The sequence below is a fragment of the Salvia splendens genome, chromosome 7, assembly GCF_004379255.2.
Source record: "Salvia splendens isolate huo1 chromosome 7, SspV2, whole genome shotgun sequence".
Taxonomy (NCBI): Eukaryota; Viridiplantae; Streptophyta; class Magnoliopsida; order Lamiales; family Lamiaceae; genus Salvia; species Salvia splendens.
In genome coordinates, this window is record NC_056038.1 from 1,045,088 (window position 1) to 1,068,351 (window position 23,264).

The window sequence follows — 23,264 nt, forward strand, 5'->3', positions numbered from 1 at the left end:
CACTATTTAATAGAACCCAAATGCAGAAATTAATCTCACGATTAAACCTACAATTTAAAAAGCGTAGTTTTTTTGGGGGGAAAATTGAAAGATAGCGTGCTGAAACCAACCAACTATCCGCCATGAAATAATTGAATAGATTCGATTCTAACAAATATGAAACAGGGAAATAGATTGGTAAAATCAATATGGGCCAGGCCCGTGTATATGGCCCAGTTTTATCAATGTTTGTACAACATTAACAGTTAATTAATTAATTAATTAATTACAAGCCCAAATTGTATTAAACAAAAAGGACCCTTAGCGGAAGGCATGATCATAATCATGATATCTAAAAGTTTTGTAGATGAAATGTGACAGCCATTTTGAAGCCACAAAGCACAACACAGCCATTGAAGCCAAAGAATATCTTGCAGCAATGGAGATTGCACACTGTTTGGCTGCAGCTGCGGCCGCAACTGCAGCAATCGAGATAACCTGAAGGGCGATCTCTAGCGCGTTGAGGCATTTATACGCGACACTGCAGCTGCTGCAGCTCACCGTGTGAGTCCAGTACCTGAGGCCATTCACAAAACGAAGCAACGGTCATTTTTTGTGGTGGGTAAAACGGAAGTTACCCTCTCGATGTAGGTGTGATATCGAGATAATCACGAAATTGAGTATGAGATTCGGTATTCGAGTTACTAAGGATGCAACCAACATAGCAGCAACCATGTTCCATCTTAACCACCAGCAGATTATAAGCAACAATCATCTCTATTTAGGTACTACTATTAAACAATCATTTAAAATAAAGGAAGCTTTTTACACACACAACACATTCTTACGTGCCCAAAAGTGACGAGCCACTTATAATGGGACGAGAGGGAGTGTTAGTTACCTGTCAAAGAGCTGCTCTCGCGGAGGAGTGGGTGGAAGCTCTCCGGTGTATTTGTTTCTCCAGTCGACCTGTGCGCCGCCGTACTTGTTTAGCCACCTTCTGAATGTCACAACGAGGGCATCGGACTTTGTCGGAACATAGCACGCTTTTTGCCAATTGAGAGCCCCAACATCTTTCAGCTTCCTTTCCTAATGCACCGATTGATCTTATCACAGTTCAACTAAATCTAATTTGCAAAACAATTCACGAAAGGATAAGGTTAAGTCACCTCCACATGAAGAAGATAGAGATCCGAATCAAGAATCAAGTTCTGTCCAATGTGAAACATCCAACGTGGAACGATTCGCTCCATCCAGACAGCAAAGTTCCTAGGAGACGCGAAGATCAGCCTGCTATAGCCCGGACTAACTGGGATGCAGTAGAAAATGAGCATAGCCTTTTTCTTCGGGGGGACGGGGAATGCTACCAGCTGAACCTGCACGCAACAAAATAAAACGCGATGCTTGAATATTACAGACAAACTACATAAACAAATATGAAAATCAAATGCCAACCACCTACATCCTTTTTCCCATCTGATGGCGTCTTGTTCGTGCTTTGAGTTCCGCCTGGGGAGAAATGGCCGTAGTACAGACTAGGCGCAATGAAGTGGTTCTCTCCGAACATTTGCTTTGATGAGAACCCATTTACGTCCAGTCTCTGAATATTTATTTCGAGAGGTCTGCCTCCTTCTCTGTCGGCCTTCAAAGTGCAGGATATTCAGCGTCAGCCTCAGAAACAAACACACACAAAATAAAAAACGAAAGACGAAGTTATGCATAAATTTACTTATCTCTCGGGCACTTTCCCCGTTCTCATTATGCCATAATGTGCATATGGAACATGCGCAGGGTCCATGAGATTTTCAATCAAGACTTCGTATCTGAAAAATTCGATGCAGCATCAACCTCAATACGAGCACTTATTCAATTTGAAGTTTTGATGTATAGAAATTTAGTTCTACATGATAGTATCATGAAAGATTTTATATAAGCAGAAAAGAGTACTGTTAGCATTACCCATAGCCTATGTCCCTTGCAATCATCGTATTGGTGTATGATGGATCGTCGAGTTCCGGGATATAATGTGGCTTCTTCGTTGAAAGTATATCCTTATACTGCGGATCTGAATTCGGCCAGAACCAAAGAATGCCGTTTTGCACGCAAGTAGGATAAGCGGCTACACACGCCCTATTGGAAGTGTGAACCTGCGAAATTCTAGTTCAGAAACAGTATTCTACCTTAATTCAGTAGCAGTTTCAGCCTTTCAATATATAGTTATATCACTATGTGCTCCAAGATTCAAAACTATGGCATCAAACATCAACAAAAGGAACAACTCCACGTAAATACACAAACTTTGGACCTTTTCTTGAATTGTACACCTTTTTTTAATTCACACAAAATTGGATTTTAGGTCGCAATCAAAACTACAATCTTTTGAATTAAGATTAGAAATTTTTTTATGTACATTCCACCTAACATGCCACATAAACAAATATGATCACAAATTCACATTTTTTTCAACCATCTTTATCTTGGATGATCCTCAAACATCGAATAAATAAATTAAATTTGTATTCCCTTTTTAATTCCAGTTTTCCGCAACAGAAATCATTTTGATGGAGAAGAATATGCAATTTCATACTACTACTATTTTATTAACTTTATGCAATCAAATCAATGTTGCTTTATCGATTTCGGGGGAATTCAAATTTTGAGGGCAAAATTAGACAACAGAGATCAATCACCTCATCATTGAACTCACCGGAGGGCCGTCGCGCGGTGCCTGAGGGATGAATTTGCAGTCACCGGCGCCGCCAAAGCACCAGCCGTGGTAAACACACTGCAGCCTCCCCCACTGATCGATCCTCCCCTCCGAAAGCGGCGCCAATCGATGAGGGCAACTATCATCGAACACCTTCCACGCATTCTCATTCCGATCCCACCACACAACCAAATCAATCCCTAACACCTTCTTCGCGTGCGGCCTCCTCTTATCCAGATCGCACACCGGCCATACCGGATACCACTGCTCGTACCAGTTGAATCTCTCCTCCCTCTTCTCCGATTCAACCTCTTCATCGGATTCATTCGTCGAAGTGGCGGCGGGAGAAACCGCGGTGAAAATTTTAAAATTCGATCTCAAAATTGGCGCGATTCGGCGAGATGATGGGATGATTGCAATGGATTTTTCGAGAGTTTTTCTGGGGCTTCGGGTTGTGATGGTTTGGCGGTGAAATGAGGGGAAAGATGAAGCTTTTAGAACTTCCATGGCGGAAGGTTGGTTTTAGCACTGATCCAATTTCAATTATTCAAATGTATTATGTTACTGTATTACACAATTTTAATTAATATTATGAGTGTTTTGGCAGATAAGGTATGAAATGAGATTTTAAAGAGATTGTGGCTTGGAATCTTCCAGCAATGTTTGATTTTCTCCTGCATTTGCTGATGTAATTTATGAAATAGATATGTGTAGGAGAAGGATAAAAACCAATAATACTTTTTAGGCCAATGTCTATACATGTGGGCCCACAAAAAAGTTAGGGAGTAGTACAACAACTTTAGCCTTTATTAGGAGCCTAATATTAAAGAATAATTACGTTTTTTTATTCTAATTATTAGTACTAGTTCGTCCTTCAAATTTTGTGATATTTTAATTGAATGAGTTATAAAGAAAGATAATAAAAGGGATGAAAAATAATAAAATGAAATATGAGTCATACTTTTAAATATTAACTTTATAATAAAATGTGAGTGATAATGAGTTAATGGAATATAGGGTTCACTGCAAAAAATTGTAAAAAGTAAAATGTGACAAATATTATAGAACAACCGGAAATGAAAATATGCGTCAAATTTTTAGGGACAGAAGGAGTAATATTTTCATCTACAAAAAATAACAGCAGTAGATTATTGTGAATCGTAGAAAATTATACCGAAAGGGCATAAAGGGTACATACTTTTGGATTACTAATATCGTGTAGTATTGTTGATAGAGGAGTAACAGGGGCGGACGCAGAAAAAAATATGATTGGGGCTGTAATTTCTAAATTTTGTTCTAAAGTTATATTTTTGGTGTTTTAGATCATTTATAAGGGCTTTTATATAATAATTTACATTAAATTTGAATAAATTTTAAAAATTTATAAAAGAAAATAGTTTAAAAAATATTTTTATTAAGAGCTTTAGCCCTACCCTTTTTTTACATGAGTCCGCCATGGAGGAGTTGGGTATGATTATGAAGTGAGCAGCAACCATAACTATAACGGTCTTAAGATAGCAAATTTTTTATCGGGCTAGTTCTGCCATGCACAAAAGGGTTATGTTGTTATTCCTTGGTAGCTTAGTTAGAAGTAGAACGGTTAGCTATTAACAGATTGATCTTAGCCTCGTAGGTTCAAATTAATTTCTTTAATCCCTCAAATTTTAATATCCTATTTTCTTGCAATTTAGAAAGTTAAACAAGCAATCGATCTTTAATGGCCTCTAATGGCGTGCGAGCGGGAGTTAATAAAAAAATGGTGTATAAATGAGAAAAGGAACATAGATGTCTAAAATAAATAAGAATATGTTTTAGAATCTATGGAATATAAAAAATTATCTCTATTTATAAATCGTCACTCGTATTGCTATTAAGACAATAAATTTTCAGTTCAATTCATAAATCTCAATAAATGAGTTTGTACCAATACTATTCAATGTGGAGCTAGATAGCAGTAGTTCTCAAGTCTCATCTTATTTGTTGCATAGTGTTGGTGTTGGTACCTAATTGCTTGATTCTAGCCATAATAGTATTTGTTACCTACTCGTTTGAGATTAATTAGGTCGATTTTTTAAGAAGTCACGTTATTTATTTGATCACATAGACCATTTTAATTACCACTTTGGTTTAATCAAGATTAATATTATATCTATCCCACAATAAAAATCATATTTTATCATTTCGCTTATTGTACAATAAGCGTTATATATCATTTTTACCATAAATGGTAAGTAACTCTCACATTCAATTAACTTTTCACTCACATTTTATTATAAACCAATATAAAAAATAGGTTTCATATTCCACTAACTTTTCAAACCCACTATTCCTTACATTTCTTTCTCGTGCCCACGCAAAATGTGACTCATATTGTGGGATGGAGGTAGTATTTAAATCCACATATTCTAATTAGCCCCAACCCCATTTCTAACACACAAGTCTATGTGTACATGCATATATGTATAGCTTCAATAATTAGATATAAGCATATTAGAAGCCACATAACGTATTAGATTTAGGCCATTTTCGTTTAAAGGTAATTAAGGTATGAAATGAGATTGTGGCTTGGAATCTTCCAGCAATGTGTTTGATTTGTTGCTGCATTTTCTTGTTCAATTGATGAAAGAGATACGTAGAAGAAGGGAAAACACCGATATCGGGCCATTGTCTATACTACATGTGGGCCCACAGAATAGTAGCTTTTGGGCAATTTAGGAGTATTAAAGATTAATTACGTTTTTTAGTGATAATAAATATATTTGTCTATAAAAAATAACCGTGAATTCCGTGTGAGAATCATAGATGATTATACTGGAAGGCTAGGGTTATGTTAGATTGAGATTTTTTTAGCTTAATTGATAATTGAGATGCATTTTCAGTCACTCATTCACAATACTTTCGAAATGTCAACTGCAAGTAGATTATGTCAACTCGGGGGTATTATCGTCAATAGTTTGCACATCAAATGTCAACAACTTATAGTTGACATTATATATGTATGGTTGACATGAATTTTATATGTAGTTGACCTTATATGTGTGTAGTTGACATAAATTGTATATATAGTTGACATGGATTGTACACGTAGTCAACATTATATGTGTAGTTGACATGAATTGTATGTGTAGTTGATATTATATGTGTGTAGTTGACATGAATTGTATCTAATTAAAAAAAATTAAAACAAAAATTAAAACAAAAATTAATTTAAAAAAAATTAAAATATTTATTGAATAAAATGTACCGTGAAATTACTATTATGCCCTTTCATAATTAATTAATTTAAAAATATTTTTCATATGACAAATTCTGCACCACTTATTTAATAAAAATGAGTGGCTGATAATTAGACTAAAAAATCTCAATTGATCACCAACCCTTGTAAACTAAAAATACTAGAAGGATATTGCTGAAAACAATACTACTTGCTATTGTTTTTCCAAAAAATGACCTCTTCCATTGGACTTATTTGATCTTATAAAAAGGAAATCATTGCCATGATTTTTTGAAGTAAATGAATAAAGATTTCCATATAATCATAACTATTGTCACTGAACCATGATTCAAACCGAAGATTTTATTAATTAATGAAAAACATGTTGTCCACTAATTCTTTCTTAATTTGATGGAAATAAAATCATTGCTAATGGTAAAGTTTAACCATATTTAATTTGATTGGTTAACACCATAAATGGGCTTTTAGACTGCCTACTAACAAGTTTTGGGCTTATTGATTCAAGTAAGGTCAGATTTGAATTATTTCGTATTACTAATATAAGTCGGCAATATATCTGTTGTTAAAATTATGTATTAATAAATTTATAACCAAAATAATTTAAATTAGAAGCTCTTTAGTCAAATTAAGTAGTCAATTATATCACAAATTTAATAATCCTATTTTAGAGTTGGAGAAATTATAATGATTTTATATTTTTCATACTAAAATTTATAAATTTTATATAGATGATATTCGACAAATTTACATAAAAGCCATGAATTTCGGCTACCATATTAAAACAATTTTCTCCAATTCAAATCAATTGAACAATGATGAATACTTTATTTTTGAAAGTTGGGATATCAATTAATTGACCCAAATTTAATTATTTTTAGAGCATCTCCAATGGCGGACGTCCGGTCAGACATCCGCGACGGGCGACCGGGACGTCCGCCATTGTAAGTAAGCAACTCGGATACGGACGTCCCGTAAGGACGTCGGATGTCCTCGGACGTCCGGGCGACGGGCGGGCGGACGTCCGCCATTGTGGCGTGGGTCGGACGTCCGGTATTAATTTTTTTTAAAACTCTATATATACGGCTCGTTGAACTTGTTAATTTTTCCCGTTAGTAATCGTGTTGAAATTTTATTTCCGTAAACGTAAATTGCTTTATTTGTGAATTTGTGATTTTTTTTATTGCTGGAAGTCCTAGTGGAAAGGGCGATGAGAATGGCGGATTGTGCAGGGGAAGTCCTAGTGACGTGGCAGTGGGATGAGAAGTCTTAGTGACGTGGTAGGAGGTGTTTTTGGGAAGTCTTAGTGGATGTCCGAGTTGGACATCCGTGGAGATGCTCTTAGAATGAAATATTTCCAATTTAGTGAAAGAGGGCAAAGTGATTGGTATCTGTGTCCGATATTTGCTTATAAATTCCATTTGCCCTAACATTCGAACATCATATTTACTCTCTGCTTCGTCCGCCGCTCTCTCTCCCAAATTCAACTTTTCTCTTGCTCGAAGGTAATCATCTCCTCTCGTCTAATGCGTTTTACCTACCTACATTTCTCCACGTTTCGATCCAATTTTTACAAGAATCAGCTCGCTCTAATACGCTTTTATATATGATTTCTGATTTTGAATTAGAGAGAGGCCTGTTCTTCGAATTAGGTTTTTATTTTTTCAAATTAGTTGGATCTATGTTTTTTTAGCTTATCCTTAGCGCTCTTGCTGCTGAATTCCCAACATCTCTGATTCGATATGTTGTTTTTGGATCTTAGGGTTTTTAATTTCCCCCTTTGTTAGTTTTCCAGGAGCTCCGTTTTGCGTTTACTTGTTTATGTAGTTGGGTGTTTTTTACTAAAATTTGACTGATTTGTCTTTTATTTTTTACTTTTCTCGTGTTGGCGTTTTTGTGTATTGATTCCTCATTTGTCTGTTTTGAGGAGAAGTTGTTGCGGTTCTGTTTTCTTACATTGGCTATCGAAGAATTAGATGAAGATTAGAATATATTGATAGCTGTTATGATAGCTACTTATCATGTATTAGCTCTAGCTGATCATTCTTGCCAATAATATTGTACTCGATTTATAGTTTGCTTTGTTTATTTTGTTTTATTTTTCTGTTTTTTGGCGAACGAAATGATGATCATAATTGTTTGATAGCTGATGTGATAGCTATTTATCATGTATTAGCTCTAGCTGATCATTCTTGCCAATGGATTTTACTCATATAATTGTTTGCTTTGTTTGTTTTATTTTTTTGGTCTTTGAAGAATGAAATGATGATTACAATTGTTTGATGGCTGATGTGATGGCTATTTATCATGTATTAGCTCTAGCTGATCATTCTTTCCAATTAGAATTTTAATGCTTTTTTGTTTTGCATCTGTTTTTGTGTTTGTTTGTGTTTTGAAGTATACCATGTGAAAACATGGAATAATCGTATCTCCCACATTTAAATGGTTTATCTCCTTGGCAGATTTTGTGTAACTTGTCAAAATGAGGGGAAGGAGCTACACACCTTCACCACCTAGAGGTTACGGCAGAAGAGAAAGGAGCCCTCCGAGAGGAGGAGGGCGCTATGGAAGAGGAGGGGATAGGGGTGATGCTCCAACCAGTCTTTTAGTGCGCAACCTTCGGCATGATTGCAGGTTAGTTTACTGTACTTTTCATTTTGTTCATTTTTACCTACATTCGAGAAATAAAAGAAAAGGAATCCTGAATTCATGATTCTTACTGTCTTATTGTAGGCCTGAAGACTTACGGAGGCCTTTTGGACAATTTGGGCCGATTAAAGATATTTATCTGCCTAGGGATTACTACACTGGGTGAGCTTCACAGAATGTTTTGACGTTCTCTACTTTCGACTTGCCGTTCTCTATTTCTATTTATTATATTAAAATTTTGGACATTTTTTGCTTAATTCTCAACAGGTAGATTGTGATTTTGAATGACCTTTTAGTGTTTTCTTTTTAAATTGAATATTTTTATCAAGTCATTTGGGATTTAGCAGTGAAGTAAGAGTTATGAAGACATCATTCAAGTAGTAAGAGTTCTGTTGAACTTTCTAATAGTAAGAGGTCTCTTGACGTCAATCAAGTTATAAGGAGTTGAAGGTGATGTAATTGGTAATGGAGATTGGAAGGATTATTGTTTGAATACAATGAGAAGATATCAAGATTTCAAGTCTTGAAGAATTTCAAGTCATCTTATATTGTCCTTACTCAGGTCAGCTGCCAAGTGCTTGTTTATGCGCTTATGATGGCCTTCCATGTTATTGGAATTGTTTTTAGCTAATTGAGGTTTGTCTGTTTGTGAATCTTAGACAGCATAAGGTCGCCTCCATGGACTGCATTATCATTTTATCTTCCTTTATTTAGTTGATATTGTTGCATCATCTGAACTCTATATTTAATTTTTCCTAGGATGTAATTTAATAATTAACAGGGCATAATGGGAGATAAAATGTAGCGCATGATATTGGATAATGCATTTAGATGAATAATATGTTAACTTCTGACTTATTATTTCTTTGATCGTCACTTCTTGACTGCAGTGATCCTCGAGGATTTGGATTTGTTCAATTTGTGGACCCTGCTGATGCAGCAGATGCTAAATATCATATGGATGGGCAAATATTGCAAGGTCGTGAATTGACTGTTGTTTTTGCTGAGGAGAATAGGAAAAAACCAACTGAAATGAGGTCCCGAGAAAGAGGAAGGTACTCATCTGCAATTAACTCTTGTTACTTATTTTGGAAGCAATGAAACCAGTGCGTTTGATAACATAATCCTTTGTTTCTTTCCTCCTGTCAGTAGTAGGGGAAACAGTAGAGGTCGCGTTTATGATAGGAGGAGATCACCTCCTCGCTATTCCCGTTCTCCCCGCTATTCCTCCCGGTCACCTCCTCCACGATATGCTAGGTCTCCATCACGGGGCCGTGAGTACTACTCTCCTAAGAGAAGATATTCAAGGTTGGATGTCCTCTATTCTTTGTAATTTGTAAGCATCCTTTGCTATGTTTGCTTCTATAATTAAAAATTATAAATACTTGCAGGTCTATTTCCCCTCATGAGAAGAGGTACAGCAGAGAGAGGTCATACTCGCGCTCTCCACCACCACGGGAACAGTCCCCCCCACCATACGACGGACCAAGGAAGTGCAGTGGAAGTCCTGTGAGAGAACGATCTCCATTTGGGTCTAGGAGCCGCAGCCAGAGTCCAGGTCAAGGCCGTGGCCGATCTCCACTTAGAGCTCCTCCTGCTCGTAGCCCCAGTCGTAGCAGAAGCAGGAGCCCTTACCCAGCAGACTATCCTACGGGACCCATGAGGGATAGGTCTCCTAGCCAATGAGCTGAGCTGCGCTCGCACCTTGTAATATCGTTTGCTAGATTATCTAAACAAACTAGATCGACCTTGTCTTGTGTCAAATTTCCATTGGTTTCATGCCGACTGTTTCTGAAGCTACTTTCTTGCATCAGTATGATTATGTCTGTCTTAGATTGTATGGGAATGTTTGACATTATGATTATCGGTTTATGGAATTTGCATTATTTTGTTTGCCATTATATTCCCATATGCTTTATTCTACTCTCTTTTTGTCCCTAAAGAATATGCACTTTGGGTTCGGTACATGTTTTAATGCACTCTTGGTAAAGTAAGAGAGACATAGAGAGAAAATGTTATTAAAGTAATATTAATGGGGAATGGGTCTCATGTTATTAGAGAGAAAAGAGTTTCTAAATTGAAATGTGCATATTCTCGTAGGACAGACTAAAAAAGCAAGACTAAAAAGGAAAGAGAGTGCTAAAAATAACTAGAAACTTGCACTTATATGTGAACTAGAAAGGGTTAGGGTTTAGGGAATACTATTAAAGATCGATTTTTTTTATTTCTCTTCTTTCATTAAAATATTAAATTATTTTTATTTTATTTTATTGTAGTAATCACTAATTTTTCACTTGAAATCATCTAAGAAAGTACTCTCTCCGTCCGCGAATAGGAGTCCTGTTTTTCTATTTTAGTCCGTCCGTGAATAGAGTCCCGGTTCATAATTATCATAAATGGTAAAGAGGCCCCACATTCCACTATTATTTAAAACTAATACTCCATATACAAGTGAGATTCATATTCCCCTTTACTTTCTTCCATCCACTTTTCTTAACATTTATTAAAACTCATGCCAGATATGAATGAGACTCCTATTCGCAGACGAAATGAGTAGTCATTTTGAATTGAAATTTAGTGGAGCCACTATTTGTTTAATGTTACTCATAAACGTAATCATATTCAAGAAAGTAGTCATTTTGAATAACTTATAACAAATGCAGCCATTATTTTTTGTTTAATAAACATAATCATATTCAAGAAAATGGAGTAGTAATCTTGAATGTAACTAAGTGAATTTGTTTAGTTAGGTAATAAACATGACCTTGCAAGATGTTCACTTTGTACTACATAAGAGAGTTGGGGAAGGCATGCAACATGTAGTATCATTTTTATGATTGTAAGATGCTATATTCCCTAACTTGCCTTTCGGAGGCTGGACTGAACTCAAAATCTCTCGACCACAAGTTCACCCATTCCACTAACGCTATTCGTTCTATATTACACCACGAGCCATGGGTTTGGTTGGTAGAACCCATGGCTCGTGGTGTAATATAGAACTCAGAACCACTAGATCACAAATTCACCCATGGAAAAACCTATTCATTCTCGCTTAAACCACGAGTCACGGGCTTGAATGCTGCCAACACTAGAGCCACTTTACACATGAGAAACCCCATCATTCCAAAAACAATGTCCCTTGATGCCAACCTAACACCAAACTCCCCTGAAGCAGCATACTTCACCATCACCACAGCAAGTGCAAACACCAAAACTAGCACCAAAACAGAGCCTCTCAACATTCCAAAAATCCCCCCACCACTATCCTCCCCCTCCCTACGAATGAGAACAGGCGACGGAAGTTCATCAACTGATCTCTGAACAAGTAACAGATAAGCGAATCCCAGCAGCCCCCCGATCAAGAAAGCACCCGCAGCATCCTCCCCCATCGAAACAGATGCAACTGCAGAGCCTGCTAGGATGAGCACAGCGTCGTAGAGCAGCAGTGAGAGCTTGAGATACTCGTATTCTCTCATGCCCTCTTCGCTCGTTGCAGGGTAAGTAGCAGGTGAGGGATCCTCATCGAACAGGGTGGATTCATCCCCGGCAAATGCAGCTACCGAGCTAGGCCTGAACTCCATCATCGAAGCCTCCCCCTTCTCCCCAAGCAAAATATCCTCCAAATCAAAGCCGTATCTCTTGATTTCTTGATTCTTTTCTCCAAATTGAGAAATTGCCCTCAAATTCATCCCACTTATCCTCCATTGACCTAACATTTTCATCAAGAGGGGAATGAATCCAAACATATTGTCACAAATACACACTTGATTGATATAGATGATCAAAATGTGATCTTACCTGATGATTCCAAACTAATCCAAACAGCATGAATTTTCCCCAGACGAGGTCCCTCAAAAACAAATTCATCAACAGAGCCTCTTTGAAAACGCAGTGAATCATCAGCTCCAGCAGAAGTAGCAGGCAATCGTTGCAAAATCGAGGATCCATTCTCATCAATTACACACAACAGAATACCAGAATTCACATCACTGATACCTGATCCGTAAGCATTACTAGTTTGTAACCTCAATTTATACAGTGATTCGGATTTTCTAGATGAGAGAGACTCAAACGCCTTTTCGAGCGATGAATTCACCTCCTTGACGGGTAACAGCCTTGAAGGCTTTGCATATTCCTGAAAATCTACAAGCAAAAATCGTAGCGAATCGGATCAGAATATCTCCGGTAACAAAAAAAAGGAGCTGCGAGTTCAAAATACCTTGATAGCTGGACTTCTTTGAGCTTATGATCAATTGCAAACACCTAAAATTAATCCCTAATATTGTCGACTGATTTGGGGAAATGGAATATTTCGCGGGGAATTTAGTTAGGGTTGGCGAAATCAGGAATTTTGAAGAAGAAAGATTCATTTCTGCAATTTTTTCATAAACAAGACGATGATATTATTTCCGCCTTTTTAAAAGAAATCGAATAAAATTAGGAATTATTGTCGCTGATAAGGTAACACGTTTTCTAGTAAAAATATCAACGTTGAATAAACAGAAGTTATTATAATTTAGCATTTCTTTGTCTAGTTCTTTATGAAATTGAAATTTTCATTTGTTTAATAGTATAATTAATACTTCAAATAAAACACATTAAATTGTACTCCTAATAAAATCTCTATATAAAAAATTATTGGTAGGGATTTACTAATTTTATACTCTCTCCGTCCCTCTGTAGCTAGTTGAGTCGTATTTTTTTTTGGATTGTCCTCCTGTAGTTGAGTCATTTTTTTTAGCAAAAAGTAATTTACTCTCTCTTACTTTATACTCTTTCTTCATCTTTCTACCTTTCTCCATTCTACTTTATTCTCCTTTTACTTAACTCATTGTTTCTTTTTCCCTTCTACTTTATTGGGACGGAGGGAGTAGTAATTTTGGCCTCTCCAACTTTTGGTATTTGAAGGTTCAAAGAAAGAAAAAACTACGAAAAACACACCGGTTTGCTATTACCCTTAATCTTCTAAGTTTGAATACTTTTAAGATAATTAATTTACTTCAAATTTTCATCAACAAACAATCCATCTATCACACACAATATTTCCTTACGTTCTCTAAGAATATAAGATAATACAATCAACCACAATCAAATTGAAGACAACAATCCATTTTCCATGTTTTTCAACTTGTCCATTTCTTCCCTAAAACCCAACACCACACCCTCCTCCAAATGCACCAACACCTTTACCATCCCCTCTTTCCCGGGAAGGAAAAAGCATGGCTCCACGCACCCGAGGAGGCGGGCCGACAGTGGCACCACTGCTGTCGGCCCGCCCCACCCGAAGTCCACCGCGGAATGGCCCAAGTGGCGCCAGTCAGTGAACCCACTTACCCTTCCCCCGCCGTTAATGCCTTCGTCATAATGCAGCTCCTGGAAGTCCACGTAGGACGCCACATACTTGGCCGTGGCATGCTGCTTGCTCCCCTTGATGGCTGCCGCGGTCTTCCACACGGACTGCCCCACCACCTCCCCCGCTGTGAGGTGCACGAACATCGGGACGCAACTGTTGCCCCAGTAGCCGGCCGGGAGAGGTGGATTCACTATGTTTCTGATGCTGATTGAATATGCAAAGGTTACTTTTTCATTTGGAGGGAGTTTATCAACTTTGATCCTGCAATGTTTCATCGTGTGATAATTGCGAACAATGTTAAACTTCATAAATTTTGTCGGTGAGCATAATTAGACAAAAAGTTCATAAAATTTTCGGTAATTTACCTTTATTATTCTGAATCAAGAGAATTTATAAATTAGTTTTAGTAACAATCGATTAAATTCGAGAAGCTAAAGGCTAAAATATAAAATGCACAATCCATAATAATTCATACCTTGAACTCCAAATAAGAGCACCCAACGCTTCAAAAGTGGTAAATTTCAACCCGGATTGCTTGTACCAAATCCCCTTGACCCGACCCAACCACTCCTCCTCCACATTCAAATACTCCTTCACGACCCGTTTACCCGAACCCGCATACGGTGAAAAATCCCTATCCAAGCTCAAGAACTCTCGAATCGGGTACTCGACACGAGGCGGGCACCAGGGCCCGAGCAACACGGACCGATCCCAAACCGGATCCACCACCCCGACCCCACCCGCCCCGCGTGCGGCCCCCTCCGCCACCGCGCTGAAAAACAGGGTGGAGCCGAACCCGTCGCAGATCGCGTGGTGGACACTCGCCCCGAGAACGAACCCTCCGCAGCTGAATTTGGTGATCTGAAGAACCCTGGGCCGGATCGGGCCGGATCCCGGATCCGGGTCGGGCGCCAGCTGGTCCATGAATGAGGCATCGCCGTCGCCGGCGTCCAAGCTGCCGCCGGCGACGGCGAGGATCACCGTCAATCCGTCGCCGGCGCGGCAGTGGAGCTCTAGGCGGTGGTCGGAGGGGCGGCGGCGGAGGGTTCCGGCGAGGGGGTAGTAGGGGAGGAGGGTGGCGGAGAGGGCGGCGGTGATGACGTGGAAGGGATCGGATTGGTTGTGACGGCTGTTGGGGTAGATGCGGAGGTAGCGGAGAGTGACGAGGAGGTTGCGGTCGGTGTCGAGGTGGGAGAGAGAGAGGGTGTGGTCGTGATCGAACGGCGGTTGGATGGGGCGGATCACGGCGGTTTCGTGGCGGAGGAGCTGCATTTTTGGTGGTTGGCGAAGGCGGAGGTGGTGGCGCGGGAATTTATAGTTTGAGGAAGGGGAGAGAAGGTGACGTGGCGCGTTTTATCACCTCATTTTAAAGCACTAGTTGGGTGAGAAATAAAGTACAGTACTACTACTAGTAATCCATATGCTATTTAAAAATAAATAAAATATTTTAAATCGGAAAAATCGTGTTAAAATAAGATTTGAAAATAATAATAAAATATTGTTTTTTCTTCGCGAATTAATATTTTACTTTCAAATCTTATGAGTAAAGGAGTATTTTCTACTGGCTCACATTATAATTAAACTAATTGCTATATCGCTTGATTGATAGTATAATAATAATAATAATAATAATAATAATAATAGTAATAATAATAATAATAATAATAATAATATAGGTACCAGATATTCCACTATTATCACACATAAAGATTGAGTAATTAATTAATTAATTTAATCATACTCTTGAACCAAATTAAGTTTTCTGGATAATCTTGCTAATTTTGTTGTACAGCAAAATTAAAACTAATCAGGCCTTACAGCCGAATATGAGTAAGGCCCGGTAAAACTTGTCGAAGTTGACTTAAGTGATGCCCGTTGCTGCAAATTTTCGTTTTCTAAACTATTATTGAAATAACTTTGATACTCCCTCTGTCCCCCAAAATTCATCACCATTTGACCTGGTACGGGTTTTAATAAATGTAATAGAAAGTGAGTTGAAAAAGTTAGCGGCATGTGGATCCTACTTTTATATATTAGTTTTATAATAAAATTTGAGTGTGAATGAGTTAGTGGAATGTAGGGTCAACTATCAAAAATGGTAAAAGTGAAATGTGACAAATTTTTAGTAACGGACGAAAAAGGAAATAGGTGACAAATTTTCAGGAATGGAGGGAGTATTTTCTATTGTTAATAAAGCCCACTCTTGATATGCAATTTTTGGGGCATACTACTATTTATACATAAGCTTGTATAGTTGTATGATCTCTAACATTTTAATGATTTGCGTGTGATTGGTTATACTTATAAGCAGGAATTATGAATCCTAATCTTGGATTTTTGTGATTAAAAGATCCTCTTGTTCAACATCCGTGACAGAAATATTGATTAGCTTGCACTCTCTCCATCTAGAGGTGCCCACGGTTTCGTAACCAGCGGTTACGGTTCGGAATCGCCGGTTCCGGTTTTGGAAATTGTCGAACCGGAACCGAACCGCGAGGATATTTCGCGGTTACGGTTCCGGTTCTAAAACCGCCGGTTTAGGTTTCGGTTCCGAACCGGCGGTTTTCCGGAGGTTTTTTACGATTTTTCACGATTCCAAACAGTCGGGTTTTTGCGGTTCCGGCTTGGTTTCACGATTTTTCGCGGTTCCGACACGGTTTCGATTCGGGTAAATTATCACGGTTTCGGTTCGGAACCGTAACCGGCGGTTATGGTTTCGGTTTTAACCGCCGGTTCGGTAAACCTTGGGCAGGTCTATCTCCATCTCCATCGCCAATTTCTTCTCTTTTTCTTTAATTTTTTTTACTATTTTTAATATTCTCCTAGACAGTTGAATTAAATGTAAAAAGAGTTTCAAAAATTATATATTTTCTTCATCTATACTTCCATTTGTATTACGCACTTATTTAGGTTCAATATCCATAGTTTCAGTTTTTAGTAGGGATGTCAATTTAGCCCGCAACCCGTGGGCTGACCCCGAATAGCCCGCCAAATTTATAGGGTTAGGGCTGAAAATTTCCAGCCCGATAAAATTACAGCCCGATTAGCCCGCACCCGATTAACCCGCAACCCGTTAGGGCCAGACCCAAAAACCCGATGGGCTGGCCCGGAAACCCGATAAAATTTATATTGTTCTATTTGTTTAACTCTAATTTGACACTTCATTGATTATTTTATAATACAGATTACTGAAAAAATAACTTTCCATTTTATATATTAAATATATAAATTATATATCAAGTTTTTATTAATATAATAATAGATAAATGAATTAGAAACTTCAAATTCACTAAAAAAATATATTTAAATTTCTAAACATGCTTTAAAATTTCTTGATGTTTATGTTTTATGTGGCATAAATCTCAAATATTAGTATTTGATCATGTTAATATTTGAGTTTACGCATATATCTCAAATTTATCATAATTAAATATTTTATATTTTATAAATATAACTAATTTTCACCATTATTTATTGGATTGATCGCATGTTAATTTTATCGGTAACAACCCGATTAACCCGATGGGCTAGCCCGAAACCCGAGCTTTTAGGGTTAGGGCTGAACTTTTATAACCCGAAAAATTAACAACCCGATTAGCCCGCACCCGATTCACCCGCAACCCGAATAGGGTTGGCCCGAAACCCGGTGGGCTGGCCCGATTGACATCCCTAGTTTTTAGGTTCCGAATTTTCCCACTTTTAACTTTTAGGATTTAAATTATGCTAACTTTTAATTTTTAGAATTAAATTATGTAAGTTTTAATTTTTTAGGAATTTGTAATGTCATTTTGATTTTTTAAATGTAGTTTTATTATTAATTAAATATTTTTCTTAATTGTATTTTTAAATTGATGAATAGAATAGTGAACCCATGAATAGTTATAGAATGTGAGGAGTGTAATATTGTTAACTCAATACTTAGTTGCTAACTACAATTAAATAATAGTCATTAGATGTTCAAATCAAGGGTCTAGATCATCAGTCCCGGAATGTCAATACGATCAACAAAAAACGTCTATAAGAGTATTAAGGTCAATTTACAACAAATTAGTTGTAACTAACTTTTAAAATATATCTCATAACTTTAAAGCGCATATAACTTTCTTGATTTAAATTATTTTTCGCACAACATATATCAAATTAAAGATAATTTCATAAGGATTCTAACGAGATCTCGCTTCCATATGTTCTGATGTCAAAATTTAAAAAAAAAATTCTATTTTTTCGTACAACAACAATGTCAATATAGTATATAAAATATGTCAATATAATACATGTAGAATGACATTATCAAAGCATTGTGTTGACATTCTCAAGCATTGGTTGATATTTTCAAAACACTATATTGACATTTCAGCAAAACCCTAATTTGGTAGTCTTTTTTATCTTTTTCGATTTAATTAATAAAAACGAAAATTACACGTGCCAAATTTTAGACCACTAGATTTCTAAAATCATATGGTCTTAAATTAGTTGTAGTTAGCAATTAAATGATGAGTTAGCAATTGATCACTCCCCTATAGAATGTAGTGAATTGTTGAGTGTTGTCCCTTAGTTGATTAATGGAATAAAATATGGATAAAAGTGGTATGGAGCCATAAATAGTTAAAAGATTGTTATTTTTTAATGGGTAAATGAACATAGATTTAAATGTCGCCCATGAAGGACTCAAACCTGAGACTTTTGGCCACGTGCATTAACCTCTCTACTGCTTGGACAACCATATCCAGAATTCGAAACACCATGACGGAGATCATCGATCACACTCATGATTGCTTTTATCAAGCTTTCTTTGACAACTTTCTCCTTGTTATCATATGACTTACACAAAATAAGGAAGGTAGATGCAACCTCTTTAATCGCCAAATGATTCGATACTTTCAATAAATCTATCATATTCCAAAAGGGCTCACATTGCCCGATGTACACTTTGTTGGAGTCGAGAGCAGACAACTCTCCGAGTGTTGCAGCTGCTTTGGTACTAAGGTGCACACTTCCGGCCTCATGTCTTGTAGCATCGATGAGAATCTCGATTGCATCGTGCGTTTCTTGACACTACATTGTCAATGCATATATTTGTGATAATGTCCAAAATATTCCCCCACGCATCTTCATTTACGATCTCCACTTTGGAAAGTATACCCACCAATTGTGCCATGACGTCTTCACATTCAGTCACTTTTCTCGGATTGGGTATATTCTCTGTCCATTCGCACAGAATTCCAACAAATGTATTTCTTACTTTCAATGGTGAAGCGTGTGAGATCACATGCAGCACATGTGGGAGATACAGATCTTGTGCAAGATAGTCGTGCAGTACTAATTTAGTGAGTTGACTTTTAGTGCCCCTTATGTTTTCAAACAACCATGACACAACATCTAGTACTTTCATCCTTTCACTTGCGACTGCGTGGAAAGCAACCATGTCAAGAATTTGAAACATATCGTTCACACGAATATGAACGTCACCCTCGATCCTAGGGTTCGCACCACGACGGAGACCATCGATCACACTCATGATTGCTTCTATCAAGCCTTCTTTGACAAATTTCTCCTTGTTATTATACTCCCTTTGTCTGTGAAATGTTGTCCACTTTTGACATTTCCGTCCGTCCGCGAAATGTTGTCCACTTTGTTTTTTTTCTTTCAATTTTTGGTAAATGGAGCTCACTTTCCACTAACTTATTACACTCACGCTCTATTATAAAACTAATAATATAAATGTGGATCCACATTCCACTAACGTTTTCCACTCACTTTTCTTCATATTATAAAAACATGTGTCGAGTCAAATGTGGACAACATTTCGCAGACGAATGAAGTATGACTTACACAAAATGAGGATGGTAGATGCAACCTCTTTCACCGTCAAATGATCCGGAGATTCCAATAAATCCATCATAATCCAAATGGGCCCACATTACCCGATGTACACTTTGTTGGAGTCGAGAGTGGACAACACTCCGAGTGTTGTAGCCGCTTTGGTCCCAAGGTGCACACCTCCGACCTCATGCCTTGTAGCATCGACGAGAATCTCGATTGCATCACGCATTTATTGACATTATCATTGTCAATGCATATATTTGTGATAATGTCCAAAATATTTCCCCCCCCCCATCTTCATCTACGATCTCCACTTTGGAAAGTATATCCACCAATTGTGCCACGACGTCTTTGGATTCAGTCACTTCTCCCGGACTGGGTATATTCTCTCTCCATTCGCACAGAATTTTAACAAATGTCTTATTATTGTCAATGACGAAACGTGTGATTACACATGCAACACATGTGGGAGATCTTCCTCTTCGAGAAAGGCCTTCTTGCCGTCGTTGGGATTACCATAGCGTCATCAGGTCGCGGACTGAGTGGTTTGGAATGTGAGGCGATAGTTCAGCATATAAGCTCTTTCCTGATAGAATTTCTTTATCACTCATATGTCTACCAACATAACAACCGCTCAAACGTCAGTAGATGAAAATAAATACTACTCCCTCCGTTGCTCACTAAGTAAGGCATTTTTTCGGCACGAGATTTAAGATAGTGGAATTTTATTAGTTAAGTAGGGAAAATAAAGTAAGTGAGAGAAAAGTATGAGAGAAAATGCCAAAAAAGAAAATGAGTCATTTATTTTAGGATATATCAAAAGGGTATATGAATCACATAGTAATGGGCATAGGGAGGGAGAGGGTTTTCGAGTAGGACATGTAGTGTCCTTAGATTAGAAAAGGAAGGCAAAGGTTTAACATTTTTTTGAAGTTTGATATTTTTGTTCTCAATCGGCTGATTATCTTTAGCTAATGCCATAAACTCGGGTAAGAGCTGAAGATTCACAGTTCTACTATCTAACTATTCCCTCCATTCCAATTAAGTTAAGTCAAAATTTTTGGATATATAGATTAAAATATTGTGTTGAAAAGTAGGAGAGAGAAATGATAAAGGAAAGATAAGGAGAGAGTGAAGTAGATGCTGTAATAAAGTAAGTGATTGGTTTGTTTTTTGTCAAAAAAAAGAAAATGGCTCAACTTAATTAGGATATCATAGAAAGGAATACTATTCAACTTAGTTAAAGTTGGAATGTTGGAATAGAGGCGGTACACAAGTCCAATTATTTTCTAACACAAAGGAATCATAACTTTTTCTTTAACAAAACCCTCATATTAAGATGTCTTTTATTCAATATCTTGTCTCTAATGTGCACTTCAAGATTTAATTCCTATGCAATACACAAAACGTCCGAATGTGGTTGACTGGAAATTTGGAATCAAATCATATGATCAAGGGATTTTTGAAATTTTGAAGGATTAATGGCAAGCACGCCACTTTGCTAATTAAGTTAAATACTCCACTTTATAGTAATGGTTTAATTAGTTTATCAAAATATTGTTTCTAAACATGTTTAACGTTTTTAAAGATGTGTAGCCATTCAAATTGGACCTTTTTCTTGAAAATTTTACAAGTAATTCACAAATTCATGTTGACTAGATCATGCCAACTCCCCCAATTTAATAACTGGATTGAGAGTGTCTTATCAATCAGAGTTTCATTAATTTGATTGTCAAGTCAAAGACCAGATTCATTATGCTCAACTATTTATGTGAGATGAATAAATCAAAGAGTAAGGCCATCCACAACGCTGTTCCTATACCGTTCCTATACCGTTCCTTAAACCACTATTTGAGGGCCCCACTGTACTTTTTTACTCCATTCCTTAACTAAGGAACGGAACCTGCAACCCTCCGTTCCTTAACCGTTCCTTAACCGTTCCTTAAATTACTATTCATTCTATTTCAATTTTTATTTTTATTTCCAACTAAATTAAATTAAATAAACACACTACAAACATACTTTATTAAAAAACAAACATACTTTATTAAAAAACACACAATATTAAAAAAAATTACAACTTAAACTTAAAAAAATTAAAAAAAACACACAATTCAAATCCTAAAAAAATAAAAAACACACAATAAAAAACACACAATTAAACGTGGGAAAATAAAAAAACTACTCCGCCGGCGAATCATCCTCCGGAGGCGGTCGAGGTTTAGGGGGAGGGGGAAGACCAAGTAGTCCTGCCATATGCACAATTCCGTTCCACCAGGCCGTGAATTGGGCGTACGAGAAGCGGGAAGTGTCCGCCATTGTGGCGGTTATGTACGCCACCATAAGTGTGTTCGAGCCTCCTTGTGAGCCCGATCCCGAGGCCGACTGGCTTGATTCTCCTCGGCCCTTCCTCGCTCTAGCCGCTTTCGCCGCCTTCGTCCCTTGCGGACGACGGCGCCCACGGCTAGATCCCTCGTACTCGGCGGCCGTAACCCCAACCTCCTGCGTGCCACGATCACTGGGCGCATCGGTGTCACCAGACGAGTACTGGCCGCTCGTCGTGTGCTTCGTCCGCTTTGAGGTTGATCCCGAGCTGGAGCGGACACCACCGGCCCACCTTTCCTCGTCCTTGACGAGCTGCCAAATATCAACATATTTGAACTGTACACCGGTGTCCTGGTGGAAGGCGCGCATAGCCGCCCTCAGTATGTCGGCGCCCGAAGCTCCGCTTTGGTAGTGCGCCGCTTCGGAGGAGTAGATCCCGCAGAATTTTTTGACCTGTAAATCGACTCGGCCAAAGTGAGCACGAAGCATTGTATATTTGCGCTTCCGGGCCCCTTTCGGCTTAGTCTCGTGGTAGACATCACGGACCTTTTCCCAGAAGCACTTGGCGGCTTGTTGGTTGCCGACGATGGGATCATATGAGACGGTGAGCCAGGCGGTGTACACCGCCTTTGTTTCTTCGTTGGTGTAGGGATGCCGGCCCAGATCCTCCGGCTCCTCCTCCTCATCCTCCTCGGGTGCCTCAGACGCAGCCCTGTAGCTTCCACCGCCTCGGCCTCCTCCCTGAGTGGGTTCAACGGGGATATCCTCCCGAATCTGGGACAAACCCTGGGAAAGCCGCGAGCCGGAGCCTCGAGCGTAGGCATCCACATCGAAAGTGGGTGGTTGGTACCCACCCGGCGTCGCCGACCCCTGCGTGCCCGGCGTCGATGACCCAGAACCACCAAGTGTGTTGTACATGGTCTCCCAATCGCCGAACGCGTTGAGATCCCACCCTCCGGCGCCGCCACCACCGTAATTGCCGTCGCCGGACATTTTTTGAAGAGATAGAATATGAAAATTGGAGAGAAATTGATGTTGATGTAGGAAGAATAGATGTGTAGTTGTGTATAAAATGAATGAATTAGGTGTATTTATAGAATAAGAAAATAAAAATAAAAATTAAAAAAATAAGAAAAAGTTAAAAAAACGGTAATGTTACCGTTTAAAAAATTTTTTTTTTTTTTTAAAATTCGATT

At 38.1% G+C, this 23,264-nt stretch overlaps 4 protein-coding genes and 3 non-coding genes across 12 annotated transcripts; 4 read left to right on the forward strand and 3 right to left on the reverse strand.

Moving 5' to 3' along the window:
- Window positions 1-155: 155 nt before the first annotated feature.
- On the reverse strand, window positions 156-3,292 carry LOC121741581 (protochlorophyllide-dependent translocon component 52, chloroplastic-like). 2 transcript variants are annotated; one of them, XM_042134413.1, is made up of 7 exons: window positions 2,670-3,292; window positions 1,939-2,136; window positions 1,713-1,802; window positions 1,442-1,628; window positions 1,149-1,355; window positions 881-1,068; window positions 156-556 (listed from the first exon to the last, which is right to left on the reverse strand). In XM_042134413.1, exons 1-7 carry the CDS (start codon window positions 3,191-3,193, stop codon window positions 301-303), a joined length of 1,650 nt encoding a protein of 549 aa, XP_041990347.1. In that variant the 5' UTR covers window positions 3,194-3,292; the 3' UTR covers window positions 156-300. The 2 variants fall into 2 exon arrangements, with proteins under 2 accessions (XP_041990347.1, XP_041990348.1); XM_042134414.1 differs by having other exon boundaries at window positions 1,939-2,126; window positions 2,687-3,289.
- Window positions 3,293-7,308: 4,016 nt separating this feature from the next.
- Window positions 7,309-10,465, forward strand: LOC121742416 (serine/arginine-rich SC35-like splicing factor SCL30A). 2 transcript variants are annotated; one of them, XM_042135550.1, is made up of 6 exons: window positions 7,309-7,423; window positions 8,381-8,552; window positions 8,652-8,729; window positions 9,458-9,622; window positions 9,717-9,875; window positions 9,959-10,465. In XM_042135550.1, the coding sequence occupies exons 2-6, from the start codon at window positions 8,401-8,403 to the stop codon at window positions 10,251-10,253; spliced, it is 849 nt and encodes a 282-aa protein (XP_041991484.1). In that variant the 5' UTR covers window positions 7,309-7,423; window positions 8,381-8,400; the 3' UTR covers window positions 10,254-10,465. The 2 variants fall into 2 exon arrangements, with proteins under 2 accessions (XP_041991484.1, XP_041991485.1); XM_042135551.1 differs by having other exon boundaries at window positions 9,720-9,875.
- Window positions 7,888-7,964, forward strand: LOC121742763. The gene has a single exon (XR_006038108.1). It is a non-coding gene; the product is annotated as a small nucleolar RNA Z102/R77 (small nucleolar RNA).
- LOC121742762 lies at window positions 8,034-8,110 on the forward strand. Its single transcript, XR_006038107.1, has one exon. It is a non-coding gene; the product is annotated as a small nucleolar RNA Z102/R77 (small nucleolar RNA).
- Window positions 8,174-8,250, forward strand: LOC121742761. The gene has a single exon (XR_006038106.1). It is a non-coding gene; the product is annotated as a small nucleolar RNA Z102/R77 (small nucleolar RNA).
- An 807-nt stretch (window positions 10,466-11,272) lies between the features above and the next one.
- Window positions 11,273-12,974, reverse strand: LOC121811084. Of its 4 annotated transcripts, none has more exons than XM_042211873.1 (4): window positions 12,787-12,974; window positions 12,366-12,710; window positions 11,594-12,276; window positions 11,273-11,513 (listed from the first exon to the last, which is right to left on the reverse strand). In XM_042211873.1, exons 1-3 carry the CDS (start codon window positions 12,935-12,937, stop codon window positions 11,606-11,608), a joined length of 1,167 nt encoding a protein of 388 aa, XP_042067807.1. In that variant the 5' UTR covers window positions 12,938-12,974; the 3' UTR covers window positions 11,273-11,513; window positions 11,594-11,605. The 4 variants fall into 4 exon arrangements, with proteins under 4 accessions (XP_042067807.1, XP_042067806.1, XP_042067805.1 ...); XM_042211872.1 differs by having other exon boundaries at window positions 11,273-11,512; window positions 11,587-12,276; XM_042211871.1 differs by having other exon boundaries at window positions 11,578-12,276.
- A 537-nt stretch (window positions 12,975-13,511) lies between these two features.
- LOC121811334 (spermidine sinapoyl-CoA acyltransferase-like) lies at window positions 13,512-15,238 on the reverse strand. Its single transcript, XM_042212171.1, has 2 exons — window positions 14,396-15,238; window positions 13,512-14,181 (listed from the first exon to the last, which is right to left on the reverse strand). Exons 1-2 carry the CDS (start codon window positions 15,190-15,192, stop codon window positions 13,656-13,658), a joined length of 1,323 nt encoding a protein of 440 aa, XP_042068105.1. The 5' UTR covers window positions 15,193-15,238; the 3' UTR covers window positions 13,512-13,655.
- Window positions 15,239-23,264: the final 8,026 nt, after the last annotated feature.

What these genes read in the sequence shown, in the direction of transcription:
- LOC121741581 (XM_042134413.1), bottom strand. Translation starts at nt 3,193, where the DNA reads ATGGAAGTTCTAAAAGCTTCATCTTTCCCCTCATTTCACCGCCAAACC. An exon ending in CCGGTGAGTTCAATGATGAG is followed by an intron (nt 2,137 to 2,669) that starts GTGATTGATCTC and finishes TTTCTGAACTAG; the next exon opens with AATTTCGCAGGTTCACACTT. An exon ending in GCAAGGGACATAGGCTATGG is followed by an intron (nt 1,803 to 1,938) that starts GTAATGCTAACA and finishes CGAATTTTTCAG; the next exon opens with ATACGAAGTCTTGATTGAAA.
- LOC121742416 (XM_042135550.1), top strand. Translation starts at nt 8,401, where the DNA reads ATGAGGGGAAGGAGCTACACACCTTCACCACCTAGAGGTTACGGCAGA. An exon ending in CCTAGGGATTACTACACTGG is followed by an intron (nt 8,730 to 9,457) that starts GTGAGCTTCACA and finishes TCTTGACTGCAG; the next exon opens with TGATCCTCGAGGATTTGGAT. An exon ending in AGGTCCCGAGAAAGAGGAAG is followed by an intron (nt 9,623 to 9,716) that starts GTACTCATCTGC and finishes TCCTCCTGTCAG; the next exon opens with TAGTAGGGGAAACAGTAGAG.
- LOC121811084 (XM_042211873.1), bottom strand. Translation starts at nt 12,937, where the DNA reads ATGAATCTTTCTTCTTCAAAATTCCTGATTTCGCCAACCCTAACTAAA. An exon ending in AAAGAAGTCCAGCTATCAAG is followed by an intron (nt 12,711 to 12,786) that starts GTATTTTGAACT and finishes TTTTGCTTGTAG; the next exon opens with ATTTTCAGGAATATGCAAAG. An exon ending in GATTAGTTTGGAATCATCAG is followed by an intron (nt 12,277 to 12,365) that starts GTAAGATCACAT and finishes TGAAAATGTTAG; the next exon opens with GTCAATGGAGGATAAGTGGG.
- LOC121811334 (XM_042212171.1), bottom strand. Translation starts at nt 15,192, where the DNA reads ATGCAGCTCCTCCGCCACGAAACCGCCGTGATCCGCCCCATCCAACCG. An exon ending in GCTCTTATTTGGAGTTCAAG is followed by an intron (nt 14,182 to 14,395) that starts GTATGAATTATT and finishes GAAACATTGCAG; the next exon opens with GATCAAAGTTGATAAACTCC.